The sequence below is a fragment of the Geospiza fortis genome, unplaced genomic scaffold (genome assembly GCF_000277835.1).
Source record: "Geospiza fortis unplaced genomic scaffold, GeoFor_1.0 scaffold40, whole genome shotgun sequence".
NCBI classification, from domain to species: domain Eukaryota; kingdom Metazoa; phylum Chordata; class Aves; order Passeriformes; family Thraupidae; genus Geospiza; species Geospiza fortis.
The window spans coordinates 2584407-2601909 of NW_005054297.1; the positions used below are offsets into that span (position 1 = coordinate 2584407).

At 35.1% G+C, this 17503-nt stretch overlaps 1 protein-coding gene across 1 annotated transcript in view; it reads left to right on the top strand.

The window, feature by feature from the left end:
- The first annotated feature begins 146 nt into the window (after nt 1–146).
- Nucleotides 147–17503, top strand: part of NCAPG (non-SMC condensin I complex subunit G) — a 24474-nt gene continuing 7117 nt past the window's right edge. Inside the window, exons 1-15 of the mRNA XM_031055456.1 lie at nt 147–347; nt 560–769; nt 1632–1860; nt 3136–3281; nt 4191–4275; nt 7513–7705; nt 9206–9355; nt 11341–11481; nt 12466–12589; nt 13289–13378; nt 13533–13712; nt 14161–14271; nt 14811–14930; nt 16419–16655; nt 16980–17161. Coding sequence (XP_030911316.1) covers nt 147–347; nt 560–769; nt 1632–1860; nt 3136–3281; nt 4191–4275; nt 7513–7705; nt 9206–9355; nt 11341–11481; nt 12466–12589; nt 13289–13378; nt 13533–13712; nt 14161–14271; nt 14811–14930; nt 16419–16655; nt 16980–17161 — 2399 coding nt within the window. The remainder of the gene's footprint in view (nt 348–559; nt 770–1631; nt 1861–3135; nt 3282–4190; nt 4276–7512; nt 7706–9205; nt 9356–11340; nt 11482–12465; nt 12590–13288; nt 13379–13532; nt 13713–14160; nt 14272–14810; nt 14931–16418; nt 16656–16979; nt 17162–17503) is intronic.

A 17503-nucleotide genomic window follows, 5' to 3' on the forward strand; every position in this document is an offset into this window, starting at 1 on the left:
CTGCTCCTCTGGTCCCCCGGGGGGCAGGGACCGCCTCCGCAGTGTTCCCTTAAAACGAACACCAGTGTGCCTAAGGAGAGCCCGCGACCTAAAAACGAGCAAACAAACAAAAAGAATCCCCCAACCCTCCCCAAAAACCCACCCAAATGCCGCAAAACCAGGTGGCTGAACTATTTTGCCCAGTTGTCTCTTGCGAGCGCGGCGGTGAGAGCTGCCCGCGGGTGCTGGTGATGCCGCGGGAAGGTGTGAAGGTGTTTGGATGCCCGAGGTGTGGGTGTGACACAGGATATCATGGACGGAGTGTGATTGTTGTCCTGGAATCAGTCGGCCGGGTGGAACCTCCGGTTGTAATGTGCCTGCTGTGGAGTTACAGCAAAATACTCACTGAGGGGGGCACGACAGCGGGTATGCCTGACCGCTGGCTGTAGCCCTTTAAACATTTAAATTCAATTGGAAGCTGTCAAATGTAAGCCCACTTACTTTATTTTTCTGTGGTACAGCTTTGAAAGATGAACCGGATAGTTATCGTTTGTTGTGGTTTGATTTTTTTTCCCCCCAGTTGGATGATAAAGAAGGCTTTAATGAAAAATTCATTCACTTCCTCAAGTATGCTATGATAATCTACAGGCGGGAACCGGCAGTGGAACGAGTGATCAATTTTGCAGCTAGATTTGTTACTTCATTCTATGAGATGGAGAAAGAAGATGGTAGTGAGGAGGGAGAAGAAGATAATTTACTTCTGAATTATGTGTTTAAATTTCTGCTTGAGGTACAGTTAACATTTATTCTTAAATGTCTAACATTTCTAACATAGAAAATGGAAACTTTTTGCAGTGGGGAAAGTTGCTGCTACCTGACAAAACTTACAAATTAGAACTTAAAAAGTGAAAGCAAAACAAAGCTAGTGCTTGACACGTAACATCATCCCCATTCCCCCAACACAAAAAGATCCATCACATCACACGCAGTAATCCAACAATCAGATTTCAAAATTTGGGCCTTTGAGAAAAATGAAAGTTCTCCTATATGACTATCAGGTATATTTATAAACATGAAATTGTGGAAGTGTGGTGGAAATTAATTTATACCCTTCCTTTAATAACAAAAATATTAAAAGATCTTCTATACAACTGTGGTTGGCATGTGTATTATTCCTTTCTGCTTACTGCAAGTGTTACATAGAAACAAAAACAGTTCCAACAGCATGAACACACAAATAGAATTACATTTTGCTAAACTATTGATTTTCCATGGAAAGATTATGGATCAGGTCTAAGATAACTGACCATAATTGCTAATGTCTTTTTTCCCTTCTAATATTTTGTGGAGGCAGAGCAGCAAGCTGGCTAATGCACTGCAGGCTGCATGCATTGGTCAGCGTGCTGCTTCCTTTGTGAAGGCACTGCTGATTTTCCAGAGTCACTGGTCCAGCAATGGGCTGTAATTGCTTTTCAGTTCTGTGACTTCTTGAGATTAAAAGTAAAATTAAATTGGAAAAGCTTTTGAAACATAGAAGTGCATATTTCATTTATTCTGTAGAATATTAGGCAGTTAGATCTGCATATTAATAGCCTTATGATGGAAATGAGAAAAATGTGATTATAAAAATACCTTTGTTTTCTTTCCCTAAGTCTCACAATGCCAACAGCCATGCAGTTAGGTTTCGAACCTGTCAGCTTGTTAATAAGATTTTGGGAAATATGCCAGAGAATGCTGAGATTGATGATGACTTATTTGATAAAATTAATGGAGCTATGCTGATTAGACTTAAAGATAAATTTCCAAGTGTGAGAATTCAAGCTGTCTTGGCCCTGTCAAGACTTCAAGATCCTAAGGATGAGGCCTGCCCTGTTGTTAATAGTAAGTAGTATTGGTCTTTCACTTTTGTCTAATTTACATTACTTTAAAGTATTTCAAAGCTTTTTTTTTTTTTTGAGCATTGAATAAGTGGATGTTTGAGGGTGTTCTTGTAATAACACATAAACTGTGAAACTTTGCTAGAGGAGTTGGAAGATGCAAGATGTGTGTTCAAGGGGAAAAGACAACTGTTAGGAGAGATCTAGACAGTCATACTGGGCTCAGGCTGCTCTGAACTGAATGTAGAAGTAGGCTTGTGAAAATGTGTTGTATACTAGAGTGGAGGTATAATACATATTTGTTCAGTTCTTGCACTCTAAAGACCCTTTGGTACTGTTAATTGAATTAGTACAAAACTCTTAGGAGAGTAGAGATGATAGAGAAAAACTATTGTTGTCTCAAATTGTGATCACTTTTCTAGAAGAGATCAGCATCTCTGCAAGGCAGGGATCTTGATGATGCTTGAGGGTTTCTCCGTGTGTTGTATCATTCTTGACTAAGCTGCCATTTCCTTTGCCTCGAGGTAGACAAAAGTGTACATTTGTACTAGCAGAGCTGGTATGTAAATTGTGCCCTGATTAATCTTTACATATTGCCTTTTGTGAAGAATTACTTAATTGGGGTTTTCTGTTGCTAAGGGAGCTTCTTTTAAATTTTATTTTCTATGTGTTGTTTATAGGTTACTCATTTAGGAGCACATAAATTTCATAGTAAGTCATTGTCTCACAGAGCAAGATGAATTTGTGTATACTGTGATTAAACTATATTTATAGCTGCTTTGAATTTTGGATAAGGTTCAAGAATATAATAAAAGAGTGTGAGGAATGTGAGGGATTTACTATAAGAGTTTTGGTAGGCTTAATGGAGATTGCAATTTTCCATTTCTAGGAAAATTTGAGGATCTAATCCAAAAGATAATGAAAAGGTACAATTAGTGAATAGAGGTCTTAAAGAGCCAATATTTGGAAATGTTTTGTTTTTCTGCTAGTAAATGACAAAGTGGTTATTTATGGGTGGGATTGAGAGCCGCAATTTTTGCAAAGAGTTATTACCTGAAGATCTTACTTATGATTGCAAACATTATTTCTTTTGACATCATAGCTCAGCATGTAGTTCCTATAAAATCTTGGGGTTGTGACCCTGATCTGTTTCCTAAATTATCAGCTCTGCAGGGGCAGGAGAGGGGGTTGGTAACAGCTGCTGATGTTTTTTAAAGTATTTTCTGTTTTTCTATGTTTCAAACTCGTATGAAAGCATCATTGACTATTTTATTTTCAGTTTACAGCACATTGCTGGAAAATGATTCAAACTCAGATGTGAGACGTGCTGTGCTGTCATGTATTGCTCCCTCAGAAAGGACTCTGCCAATAATTGTAGGCCGCACCATGGATGTAAAGGAGGCTGTCAGAAAGCTGGCATATGAGGTAAATTGGTTCACTTGCCATTAATTTCAAAGGCTGACTTAGGAAAAAGGCTTGAAATATTTTATTATATTTCACTTAACACTAAGAACAGTTAAATACTTTATTTTCATTTACCACAATTTTGAGGGGGGGTGATTTAATCCAAGTTTTCTAGTTAAAACTGCTGAACTTGACTGTAGAACTTTCTTGATGGAAATTACTTGTGTGGTAGAATTTGTCTGTTGAAGATGAGGTAGTAACAGTATAAGTTATGTATGCAGTCAGTTGTTTTTTCTCTATGTATTTTGTGATGTTATTGAAGCAAATTTGCTTCTCTATTATTACATAATGGATGTTAGGACCAGAGCAGTAGTAAAAAATGGCATGGTTTTTGTTTTGCAATTTTTGGAAGTATCAACCGTTCTTCATGTTTACATGCAGAGGTAAGAAATATGCTAACGTGTCTGTTCCTTATGCAGGCATCTTATGGGATATCTTGAAACAAAATGTTCAATTTTTTCACACAGAACTGCTTTTTTTATCTTAGGTTAGATTGGTTTTTTTCAACTGAATCTCTGTGTTAGTGGCTTTTTAAAGAAAGTACTAAGTTCTGCAATTTATTGTAGGTATTCATTACTCAGGCACTTTAAAGAGAGAGGATAGTTTTCATGTCCAGGTGTTGCTTTCAAGCAGAGCTGATGAGTTGCTAAGCTATGTGTTAATTTTATTTTACTTTACATTTTATTCCATGCACAAGGATCTGGTTGTTAATGTGTTGGTATAGTGCTGTTGGTATAGGTATTAGAGGTTTCTATTGATTTAGGATTTATGTGGATAGTTAAAACTCTTAGTATAAAACCATAGGTAGGTAATGGGATCATTTGTTATTCACATGTGGAAATGTATTTTAATGTCTTAATATTTTTTAAGGTTTTGGCCGAAAAAGTTCACATGAGAGCTCTGACAATAGCACAGAGAGTTAAATTGTTGCAACAAGGACTTAATGACAGATCTGGTAAGAGGTCATAAGTTTCATAACATCTTAATACTAATGTTTAAGAGAGAATACTTTCTGATTGTAAAATGTTGGGGCGATGTATGCAGAAGCTGTGATGGCAATAATAAGGAGCTCGAAGGGAGTAATGAGGTACCAGGAAGTGTTTAGACACATGAAATTTGTTTGCTGCTTTGTTTTTCCAGGCCCTTTATAGTAAGCAAACCAGAAAAGGATTGCACTTTCAAAAAACCTGAAAGCCAGTGAGCTTTAAAATAGCACCAAATGCTATTAAAATTTAAAACAAAAGTAATGAAACACAGAATTAGAAAAATGTAACTAATTTGATGTATTTGCAAATTACAGATATTTTCGTGACTAATAAATATATTAAAGAATTTAAATTTGAACATTAATATCAGTTTGAAAATATTTCCTATGTGCTTTCAGAGAGAAATCTTCTCAGCTGGTTAATATTTTGTTTCACCAGCTTGAATTTTTTTAAATGAATCTTTGATCCTTATGCATTTCACCATGGGGCAGCTTTATTCTTTTTAATGTCTTTTGTACTGTATCACTCTATAGAAAGAGCCATTCAGAATGTACCCATAATTGTGTGTTGTGGTGTTGCCAAAAGATGAAAACATCACCTGCATCTGAGCAAGGCAATTTTGACCTGCCTACGTAGAACACCCTTTTGGTTTTTTTGTTTCCTCCAACAGCAGCAATTGTATGCATGAATTTCACAACAGAAGCTACCAGTTTTACTGAGTGCTGGTGTGTAATGCCCCTACTTTGATTGGAAAGCCTGCACTAAGTTGAATTTTACTCTGAGAATTTCCCTTGCTGAGTGATGTGCTGCTTGGGAATTGTGAGAATTATGATCTATGTGGATATTCACTTACAAAACAAGACTGAAGTACTTTAGAGCTCTTTAAGGTGTGTCATGCATGCATGTGTTTTTATTGATCTGCTATTATTTTTGGCTATTTTTGGGGATCATATTCTGTTCTTGACAGGAAAGGAAGAGAATCAGCTGAGTCTTTTTTTATGCTGTGTAGAACTACACTTAAAAAGACCACTTCCTTCTGTATAGGAAGTTTTAGTCACTTTGCTCCATCTATGCTGAATTGGTCTGTAGTAGCCTACAGAAATTTGCCATGTTCTGTTTCTGAAGTCCAGCACTGAAAAACCCATGTTCTGAATTACTGTTTCGTATTGATACACTAGTTTTCTGTTTTATTTAACAGAATAATGCTGCTTGTCTGCTGGCTGCCACCACTCCCCCAGTAATCCTTGGTTTTCAGAGATACTTCTTAGGATGAACATATTTCTCTTAGTAATCTTTCAAAACTGGGGAGGAAACTACTTTCCCTAACTTTTCATGTGATCCTTCACTTGTCAGGAACAAGTATTTGTTGTATTCCTTTAAAGAAAAAGTACAGCCTTTCTATGTGACCTATTTTTTGGTGACATTGATGAGTTCAACATAAAGAAGTGGTTTTTTTTTATGATTCAGGACAGATACTTTCTTAGTGTCTGTCTCCACCTCAGGATGATTTTATATCCCAGCTGTTGAGGACTTTTTCTTGACATCTAGGATCACAGGGTATGTAACATCTGCCAGGGTATGTAGTTTTACTGATATCATATTTTCCTTGCCAGGTAGGATAGGTTGTACTCCAAATTGGCTATTCTGTATTGCAAATCCTGTAACCCTGAAGGGAACATATATCTTTATTGTGAAGGATATATATATCTTTATTGAATTTGATTATCTGGGTAACTCCTGAGGTAACAAGTGAGAAACTTGCTCATTCAAGGTACCTACATTGAAATTTTGGATGTTTTTCCATATTGGCTTCAGAACAAGGGCTTATAATTAGATAAGGTGTAGGGTACATAATGCGAATTCTGCTTAGTTACGCTTTTCAGGGTGAGTTCAGCTCTCATTGTACTGTATTCTACTAGTTTATGCTTTTCACCTTCTTGGAGAGGTATCTTATCCTTAGGACTGTAATTTAGCTTTTTCAAGGCCTTTCTACAGTTCTTTTTGAACTCAACTATATTTAAGTGCAGCATTATTATCATGAGTTACATATAAGAGGAAAGATGAATGTTGTCAGTGTGTGTGGATTTTGTTTCCCTTATACTGGATACTGAAAGAGCTTAAGAGCAAAATTGTTTTGCTCCTTAGTTATTATGTTTTTATCTCCACCAGACTCTAAGCCTTTCAACTTCCCTGCTTAAGTCTGGGTGAATGAATTTAAGATGTATACATTCTGGATGTTCCCATAAATATTTTTTCATTGATTAAATAGTACTCTCTTGATCCAGGAATTGTTTCTTGTGGCAGCGGTGAGTAGGGAGTTAAAGTATCATATGTAAACTTCATAATCCATTCACATAATTGAAATAGCATGAGAATTTTTTATGTCAATTCTCATGTAGTATCCTGCCTCCAAAAGTGGCGAGTCCTGAAACAGAGCAAGTATGTAACAATGCTTGCCCAGAATGTTTGGGACTGGAGCATCTCTGTTACAAGGACAGGCTGAGGGAGCTGGGCCTGTTCAGCCTCAGGAAAACTGGGAGGGGACCTTATCCATGTCTGTCAGTATCTAAAGGGAGGGTGCCAGGAGGGTGGAACCAGGCTCTGCTCAGTGCTGCCAAGCAATAGGAAAAGACACAAGGAGCAGAGACTGATGCACACAATGTTCTGCCTGAACACGAGGAAGAATTTCTGCACTGTGCCGGTGACTTTGCACTGGAACAGGTTGCCCAGAGATGTTCTGGAGTCTCCCACACAGGAAATATTCAAGAAGTGTCTGGATGCAGCCCTGTGCCATGTGCTCTGGGATGGCCCTGCTTGTGCAGGGAAGTTGGACCAGATGACCCACTGTGGTCCCTCCTAGTCTTACCTATTCTGTAATTCTGATTTTGAATATTTCTTCTATAGGAGTTTGTGGTTTGTAGGTTTTTTGGGTTGAGATGCTGTCCTTAAATGTAAAAGTTTTTTGGATAGAGGTTTTTTTTTTTATTAATTCCTTGTGAGGGGAAAAATTACGTTGCTTCAAAAAAAGAATGTATCCCAGGTAGTTCTTGCTCAACAGGGTTTTTATTTAAGGTAATGTTAAGTTTAACTGTATAATAACTTCTTTTGCAAAAAGACTTCTATAGAAAAATGTTTTATGAAAGTACATTTAAAATTTGATATTTTTTAAACTTTGTTTTAAAATATTTGAATTCCTATATTATTAGATGCTGTTAAGGAGGTAATGAAGAAGAAGCTACTTCAAGCCTGGTTACAATTCACTGAAGGGGATGTTTTAGAATTGCTTCATAGACTGGATGTAGAAAACTGCCCAGAAGTGGCCATCCCAGTACTAAATGCTATGTTTTCATTATCTCCACTTCATGACATCATTCAGAACTGTAAAAACCTTGATAGCAGGTATGCAGAGCATTCTTCATTTCCAAAAGATGAGTATTTTCTATGAGAATATGAAACTGAGTTCCTTTTAACCTCTTAAGATACTGGCACATTTCTTGTGTAAGAAAGTTATTTCACTATTATTGATGCTCTTTAAAGCCAGACAGACCCACATCTATAGCTTTGGAGTGCAGTGCATGTAGCATCTACTGATTTCAAAACATCTGTCGTGCTACTAACCAGAATGCAAGGCACTTCATGTGATACTGTGCATTTTCTCCCATAATAACAGAGTAAGATTTTGCTATTGCTTTCTAATCAGTGACAATTGGTCACTTAATTTCATCATCTGAGATTAGACTCCTACCACACTTCAAAATCATTTTGTTCTGATTGATCTGACTTTTGTCCTGAGCAAAATGAAGCTTCCATTCTGAAAAACTGGGCTGGAGATTTTTTTAAGTACCTGATCTCTTAGACTAACGACATTTTGAAAAGTAAGTCAAATTAGGCAGTTTATAATGAAGCTTACATTAATTTAATTTATGGAAAACACTAGGATTGTTTTTGTATGAAGTTTCTGAATACAGCTTGAATGATGGAGTATCAGAATCATAAATGGCTAGATTTTTTGTCTGTGATTTCTATTTGTTAAATTTACTTTTAAATAAAGACCTGTCAGATTAATGAGAATCTGTCAAAAGATCAGTTTTCATCTGCATGTTGCCTTGGGTGTTTTTGTCTGGGTTTTTTGTTTGTTTTGTATGTGAGCAATCTAAAGCAAAACGAAAATTGTTGATAGTATACAAGTAAAATGGGATTCAAGGGAGTAAAAAGTACCACTGCAGAGTCTTTTCTGTTTTGAGGTAGAATTAATTCAGAACTTCATGTTCTTCGAAAACAAAGATTAATTGCCGTGCTTGGCATGAAAAATACTATGGATTTAAAAAGGAGTGGGGGGTCTTATGATGGATGATCTGTGTATGATGGCAGATGGATGATGAGGTTACAGAGTTGCTGAGAAAAAGTTGTATTAAATTTTGCATTTGATATGCTGTGATTGCTACTCCACTGCTGTCTCAAGATCTTGTATTAAAAATAGAAGAAAAAATTCATAGAAGCTGAAAAAATATTTTAATGCTGTTTTGCATTTCTTTGGATTAATGGTGTTCAGTTTTCCAGACTTGTGCAGTGATAACAATGTTTCATAAAGTACCTGGCTGGTTGCTCTAGGAGGTCTGAAGGGTTGGGCAGAATGTTTCTGCAAACGGGCGTGAGCAGCCTTGAGTTAAAATACTGAGAAGGGCAGTGTGGTGAATGGCTTGTGGAGCTCTGTGTCCTCAAGAAAGAGGAAGTTATTTTTCTCAATCTCTAACTATTTCTGTGGGGAATACCTTTGATAGGCTTTTATTTGCATTTTAGGAAATAATATTTATTTCTTATTTTCTAATACTTTTGTGTGTTTATTGTTTTAGACTCTTTTATTCATCTCTTCATATTGCTTTGTTTATTTCTGTTTAGAAAGCTGATTCCAGTGGAGGATTTAACAGCTGAGAATGTGTTGTATTGGAGATGTCTTTGTGAATATCTAAAATCAAAAGGTGAAGAAGGTGAAGTTTTACTAGAACAGGTGTTGCCAGAACCAGCTATATACGCAGATTATTTATTGAGGTACATTGCGTTTTAAAATAAATCTTTTACCACTAAAATAGATTTATTTTTTTTTAGAGATTATTTCTTTTATTCAAGTGTCCAAGTATCCTGCAAACAAAAAATTGCACTTGAACAGGGATTTTAGCTTTTCTTTGCTTTTTTGAAAAGATTTTTGAGAGATTTTTTCAAGCTTGCAGAAATTGACACTTCTTCCAGTGTTGTCATTTGTGAAAATAAAGTAAAACTTTGCTGCTGTCCCTAAGAGAAGATTTTTGAATTGAAACTTCCCTTCTCTTTTGCCTGCTTAGGCAGGCATGCTTCCTAAAAACTTATGTTTGAAGGCAGTGACAGAGCAGCCAAATGAGCAGTTACAGAACAGTTATTTAACCCATCGCAGGAGGGTGGAAATGAATGTTCATGAATTTTGAACAGAATTTGCTTCTGAGCGTGGATAATGCTGGGAAATCTTAACTGAGGTGCTGTACCTGTAAAACAGTGAACCTTCCTGAAATGATAACAAATCAGATATGCTGAAAAATGCATTGTATTGATGGATGTTTCCAATTAAAAATATGCATATTCTTTTCTCACTGTACTGGGTGTAGCATACTGGTAGTGATTACAGAAGTCATTGCTACTTTTCAGTGTGGAATGTGTTAACATGTTTCATAAACATTTAATAAATGAAGCATCTGTGCTTTCTTAGTTTGGAAATGTATATCCAGTCTGGTGGGTATAAATTTATTCATTCATTATTCATTTTACAGTCCATGAAACATTTACTTTCCAAAAAATCTGTTCTTTCAGAGAACATTTGTTCTGTTTTCATCCAATCTTACTCAAAGTGCCTTCAGTTACATACTCTTCAGGGTGAGGCTAAAATTAATCAGGTTTACTAGTAATTGTTTATGGTATCAACTGTTAAACCCCTCATTGTTGAGCTGTTGTTTCAGGTAAGATTTTCAGTTCTCAGTTTTCTGGTGTACAGTGTACAATTGTGCAGTGCACTGTGAGGGTGTTGGTCAGGAGGAGCAGGAACATGCTGGTCACTGGGACTTCAGGAAAAAGCAGGATTGTGAGCTGCATTTCCATATGCACTGTTACTTGCTGCAGGTTATTATTAAGTGATCAGAAATGATTTTCATTTCAGATCTTCTTAAATAGTAGTTACATGTGAAATTTTTTGTCCTAAATTTGAAGAAATTGTAAAAAATTGCTAAAAATAACAAACTGTTACTGAAAAGTATCTACAAAGCTGAGGTAGAAAAAAGCATATTTTTCACAGCTCATGTCAATATTTGAATTGTATTTTATGATATTGAATTTTGTACTTGATGTTTCACTTCAGATTTTCTGAACATGCATAACTCACTGATAGATAAAATTTTGATAAAAAACAATTGAGTCTAGAAAAATAAAGAAATGGAACAAACTGATTACACTTTCCATGCTATATGGCTAAATGTATGTGATAACAGATTATTAGTCTGTGATGACATATTTAATCAGATTAAGACATCACTGTACACTTCCATGATTTTCTTGTATTTTGTCTTGTAGGCAATATAACAATTCTGAACTTGTAAAAGATACATTGTACCTAAGTATGCAGGAAATAGTAAGAAAAATGGTGTATCTATACATTTGTTCCTAAGATGTTACCTTTATGCGTTTTTACAGAACTGAAATCACATATTTCCTATTGTATTACATTCACAAAAGGGATTTCTTTAAATTAAGTGCATGATTTTGAAACTGTACATTATTTGGTATAAATAACTTCACGAAAAATAATCTATGAAAAGAACCCAATCATTAATTTTTAAGGTTTGTACCTAACATAACCACTTGTTTTTACAGGACACGGAAGTGGTGGGATTTTTTATTGGGGTGGAGCAGGAGTGGATATTTGGATTTATTTGGAGTGTATTTATTTATTTACTTATTTATTACTGTCCAACAGTGAACCTGAATGTAATTATATCTGTTCTGTTTGGATTCAGTTATCTTCAAAATATGCCAATTCTCAGTGAAGAACAAAAAGAAGACTTCAATTGTTTTGAAAACCTGATGACAAAAGAATTCATAGGCCAGCAACTGATTCTAATCATAAGCTGCATGGATACCATGGAAGAGGGAGGAAGGTAAACTTAAATACCAAATTTGTGTTACTGAGCTTAAGACACTCATGCCTGAGGACAGGTGTAGAACCTCTGCTTGGAAAAGAACCTGATCAAACAGACAAAATACAGTTCTAATGCTAGCTGGAATAGAAAGCAGTCTCCTTAGTGGAATTGGTCCCAACATTGTGCCAAATATTGTCTGCTTACTTTTATGGAAATCTAAGTTCTAATTCTGATGCAGCATTGTTAGGGGAAACAAATTCAGTTGTTTTTGTAATATATCATTGAGATTATGAAATTACAAAACTGCTTATTTGGAGTATAGTGTGTAAAAAATAGAGGGAGAAAAATGTATTGCTTTACAACAGATGACTTGTAGCAAGTAGCCTGTTTGTTTCTTGTGTTTTTAAGCTATAATCTGCTAAGGCCTAAAAGGCTACAAATATCTTAGATGCCAGGCTAAGTTGTGTTAACTTAGTCATTCTTATGATTTTAACAGCCTTTTGGTGTGAATTAAGAAGAGCAAATGAATTTGAAAATTCATACCATCTCAGGCATTTTGTGAAAACTTACAGTTATGATAGGATAAACACAGCAGTAATTTCAAACTCTCACTGGAATGTGTCAATGTGTGCCAGACTGGCAGGATAGTTTAAGTTGTATTTTTCTTTCTTTCTTTTTTTTTTTTAATTTTCAGTCAGATAATTTCCATGAAAGCATTCTGCAGTATTGATACTGTTTCTGCTGCTATGACTTTGGATGGTAGAGAGATATGATTAAAAAATTCAGCATTTTCTAATCAAAAGAAAACAGGTAAAATCAGTAAAAGAGAAACATTGCTAAGTAAGAAGATACATTTGGCAGTTAATGTAGCTATGGAGAAAAGTTTCATACTGTATTATGAAATCTTCATCACAATATCTCCAAGTTGGTAGGATAGTAACTCTTATGTCTTCCGTTTTCTTGAATAAGCAATCATTGTTTGTTTTTTTTCCTCTAATCCAGAAAGCATCTGCTAGTTATTTTACAAAAGATTCTCATTTTACCTTCAACTTCAGCAGCACTTATACCTCTGCTTGTTGAAAGATTGCTGAGTATTGTTAAGGATGAGGACAGAAGGATTCAAATTGTAAGTACCTGTACAAGCTTGTTTTCTAGTCTCTGTCCTCCCCATAAATCAAACAGCCTTTATGAAGCATTGTAAAAGAAATATCAGTATTTAAATATTGTCTCCTTCCCTCTTGGGCTTTTTTGGCTTGTTGGGGTGGTTTTTTTGTTTTGTGTTTTTTGTTTTTTTTTTTTTTTTTTTTTTTTTTGTGGGCTTTTTTTTGTTCTTGTTGTTTGTTGTCATTTTGGTTTTAGGCATAGCTGCATTTTGTGGTTTTCTAGAGACCTTTATGTTTAAAGATGTGACTGGTGTTGTAAATGCAGTCCTCACACTAGGAATGTGTTACGCTTCAGTAGCCTGTTCCAGAATATTTTATTGTATTAGATGCAAAGTATTTTGACAAAAACATTCAAAGTGAGGATGATGTAGATTTCCAGGTTTCATATTTCTCTTCCTTCCTGTTAACTCAGATAGATGCTTAAGGTCTTCTTGTTCCTTGCTTACCCAGCTGGATGGGAAAAAATGGGACTGAAATGTGCTCATGGTAACATTATGTGTTTTCAAATTGAGGATTATTTACAGGGAACCAGCTGATAAGAGAAACTGCATGGATGTGGAATACTTTTTCAGAAAGATAATATTTTAAATTTGGAGAAGTGAAATGCTTAGTATATATCTGAACTGCAATTAATGGCACTAATATACTGTTTATAACAATAGATTGCAGAAATTATATCAGAAGTTCGTGAGCCAATTGTTGCTATTGACCAGCCTATTGATGCTGCTGAAATAAGAAAGCGGAAGCTTAAGGTGAGCAGATTTTAGTTAATAATAAAAGTATTTTTTTTAACTTAATCCTCCAGAGTTTTACATAGTAGGTTAATATTGGCTAGTGGCAATAGAGTATCCCTGGCTAATACTACAGGGGTTACTATGTTAATTTTCTTTTTACTTTGTATTTCAGCTGGCTGAAATAAAAGTGAAACTTTTTGAAGCAAAGCAAGCTTTGGAAGAATGCATTACTCTTCAGGATTTTAATAAAGCATCAGTATTAAAAGAAAAAATAACTGAGTTGGAACACACAAAAAATGATCTGATAAAAACAGCAGAGCAACCTGAAATTAAAGAAATGCGTGTGGAGAAGGTCTCTTCCCTTCCTGTATTCCTAAGTGCTGATTATGTTTTAAAATTTATTCTTAATTTTAAAAGAAAGTGTAGCTTGGCCTTGTCTCAAATACATTTTAAAAATTGAAATCAAACATTTATGGTATTAGTATTCTTCTTCTGCAATTATAGAAGCCAGTAGTATGCTCTAGCAAAAGATAAATTGTATAGAAGCTGATGGTATGCTATAGAAAAAACAAATTGCAGTCTTGTTCTTACTCTTTTTACTCTTAACTAACTGAAAATATAAAAAGGAATTAATTTTGATCATATTTTATAGACAGATGATGACTAATATTCTTGCACAACACGTGTAGTGGACAGGAAAAGTTTATTTGGATAGGGTCAAATTGATTAGTGGCCCCATTCTTATCGTAGACACCATTTGTATTAATAATGTTTTTCTCTTTTCCCTGACCAACTTGAAGAATGATCCTGAAACACTGTTGAAGTGTCTGATGATGTGCTATGAGGTTCTGAAGATCATGTCTCTTTCTAAAGGCATCAGTCCAACCATTAATGAAATCATTCAGTTTCTGGTATGTAGGAATGCAAAATAACTCAAACTCCTTAGTAAATGCAAAAATATTAAATGATACCATTGCCTTGTTCATACTGTATCTAGTCTGGTTTTTTGTGTGGATTTTTACAATTGTCTCCTCAAAACTATTTCAAGTACATCAAAGTGGCATCTGTATTTTGTAACTTGGAACTGTGTATTGTTTCTCTGCAAGAATGTTAATGTCTTTTATGAAGATATGTTTAGGCTTGTTGTGTGTTGGTTTTTTTGTTTCCCAGAGTGATCAACTCAATTTTGTTTGAAAACAAGTATTTATTAAAAACAAATACAAAGCAAAACACTCATGTGACTTTTGCCATTATTTTGTTGCTGATTTCAAACAACATATGCAATCTGCTTCTGTTTATATCTAGATAAACAGAGTATTTGATAGTTGCCATTTTCTAATACTATATCAAAATAAATTATTTCTAATTTCAGGGTAACATATTTTAGTAGTCAGAGTTTTATTTTCAGTTTATGTATTTTGTCTATAAAGTTTAATATTATTGTTTTCAGATACTTCCAGGTGTAACTAATGTCCACCCAGCTGTGAGAAATATGGCAGTTCTGTGTTTGGGTTGCTGTACTCTTCAGAACAAAGAATTTGCCCAACAACAGCTTCCATTGCTGTTACAGGTAAAATATCTGATAAGAAGTGAAATTATAGTCTTTGTGACTTAGTAAATAAATCTAGTCTTGTATCTTCTAACAAGCTATCATACATAGTAATGTTCTTTGAGAACCAGTTATTCCTGATTTTTGAAGATCTGGAGAGTGTGGTTTCCTGTAGATTTTTCTGATGTCTGATAGACTGAATCTTATCTTGGTAGTAGCATGTTTTACCTTTGTACGGTCACCTGTTGTCTTAAAATTTTCTAGGAATTCCTTATCTTTAAGGTCTCACTTTCTCTTCCAAATCTGGGTGAAATCTGTCATGTATTTGTTACTCAATACAGAAAAGAGAAGCTGTAGGATTCTCTAAGCTTTCCTTGGGAAACCAAACTAAAAATGTGTCTGATGGTTTTCACACTTCTGTTGCATACTTCCTGTGATACTGGGTGTCTGATTTAAATTCTGAGTAATTAATACATTTATATTAAGGGTTAAGGAAGAGTTGTTAACTAGAGGATAAAGCAATATTCAAACCAACAAACAATAGCATGGCCAAACATCTGTGAATATGTGAGCATGTTGGATGCTGTAATATCCACAGTTCCCAGCCTTGTGATGATTGTTGTGATACCAAGCTAATTATATCAAATATGACATTAGTTTTGACCCTGAATTTGAGGGAAGTGTGGGTGGCAACTGTGCTTTTCTAAGAGTGTGTTCAGGCAGACATTGGAGAAATGACAACAGAAGTTGAACTGATGTGCTTGGCTCAGACAAGATAGTAGAGTGGGTTCCTAAAAAAGTAACATTTACTATTGTTTTTAATTTGGCTTTGAGTATGTCACATTAAAAAAAAAAGTTTGTTTGGAGAGGATTTTGGTTACTTTAGTAACTTAAATTTTTGAGTTAAGCAATCTTTCTGCAGATTGTGGGATTTACAATCTCTATGTAGGCTGCAGTCAGAAGCAGGATGTTGGATTAACAGATGTAGAATCTCTGGGCTAACCCATGAGGCATGGTTTGACTTGCATGTAATTTGAACTATAATACATATAGTAACCTATATAACTGACTTTTATCACTCTCTTGGTCCCTGTTGTCTTTTTACATACCATGATTTTAATTAAACTGTACTTTTGTTTAGCTATATTTCTGTAATACCTAACACTCTGCAGCTACCACAGGTAAATATACTTTGTTTGTCCAGTGTCTGTTTATGGGTTGAACAATAAAATTACATCTCATACATGGATGTTCACTCCATGAGTGAAATTAATTTGATTTTATGTAGTGCAAATTGCATAGGTGACTTAATAAATTATTTCTCAGATTGTATTATAAATTCAGGTTTAAATTTGTATCACACCTTCCTAAAGTTGGAAAATTGGTTCAAGTATTATAAAAAGTTTCCCAAAATAACCAATCTTATTAAAGGAAAAATCTTACTGTGCCTAATATCAATATTGGTGGTCTACTGGAAGATGATATGTTTATTTTCCTTATTAAACCTAGGTTTTGCAAATAGATAACATAAAGGTAACGCTCAGCGCTTTAAAGGCAATCTTTGATCTACTAATACTGTTTGGAATTGAGCCTTTTAAAACCAGAAGAGGCAATGACTCTCAAAGTGAAAGTGCACACATTAGAACTGAAAATGGTGAGGATGAAAGTGAAACAATAGAGGAGGAAGAGGAGACTGCCACAGTTCACAGCCTTCTGAAGCTTCTCTCTGGCTTCTTAGACAGCAAGGTAAGGAATATTATAAAATTTGCCTAGTTTTGTTTTAAAATTATTTTTGAAGATGGCTTATCATCCTATTAAGTTGCCTGGGAATGTTATGTGATGTGCATTGGAATTAATGGTCTATTATTAAAATACCTGTCCTAGAAAATGACTACAAGTTTGTCACTGGTACAGGCTAAGATTACCCTTGAGCAGCTTTGCATTCTATTTGCAGGTGGAAACGTGAATGTAGAGAAGTGATTGGTAAGATAGGGTATAGCCTATTGCAGTAAAGTATTAGTGAAAAACATTATGTTGGTGTATGTTGTATGTGATGAGCTCTTTGTTCAGTTTTCAGAGCTGAGGACAGAAGCTGCAGAAGGCATTGCCAAGCTGATGTTCTCCAGGAGGCTGATCAGTGCCAAGCTCCTTTCTCGTCTCGTTCTGCTGTGGTACAATCCCGTGACTGAAGAGGATACTCGGCTCCGACACTGCCTGGGAGTTTTCTTCCCTTTATTTGCTTATGCAAATAGGTAATGCTCTTTGTAATTTGTTTGATGACAATATACATTCATCTAGCAGCTTCAGGAACCTTTTTTGGTCTTGCACTAGTAGAAATGGCACAAATGCAAATTAGATTTAGACATCTAATTCACTCTCCTATGCCTATTGCTTTTGAAAGTACATAATCTCAACCTGTGACCATTCTGAAGACTTTCCATTAATGGCTTTCCATGTGGCTTCCATTTTTTTTTTCTTTCCTAAGCCTACAATTGAAACTCTTCTCAAAGAGATTAAATGAAATTAATTTAAAAATATGTGCTTTACTTATTTATGGTGTTGAGCACTACAGGTAAGCTTTGAAGTGTCACACA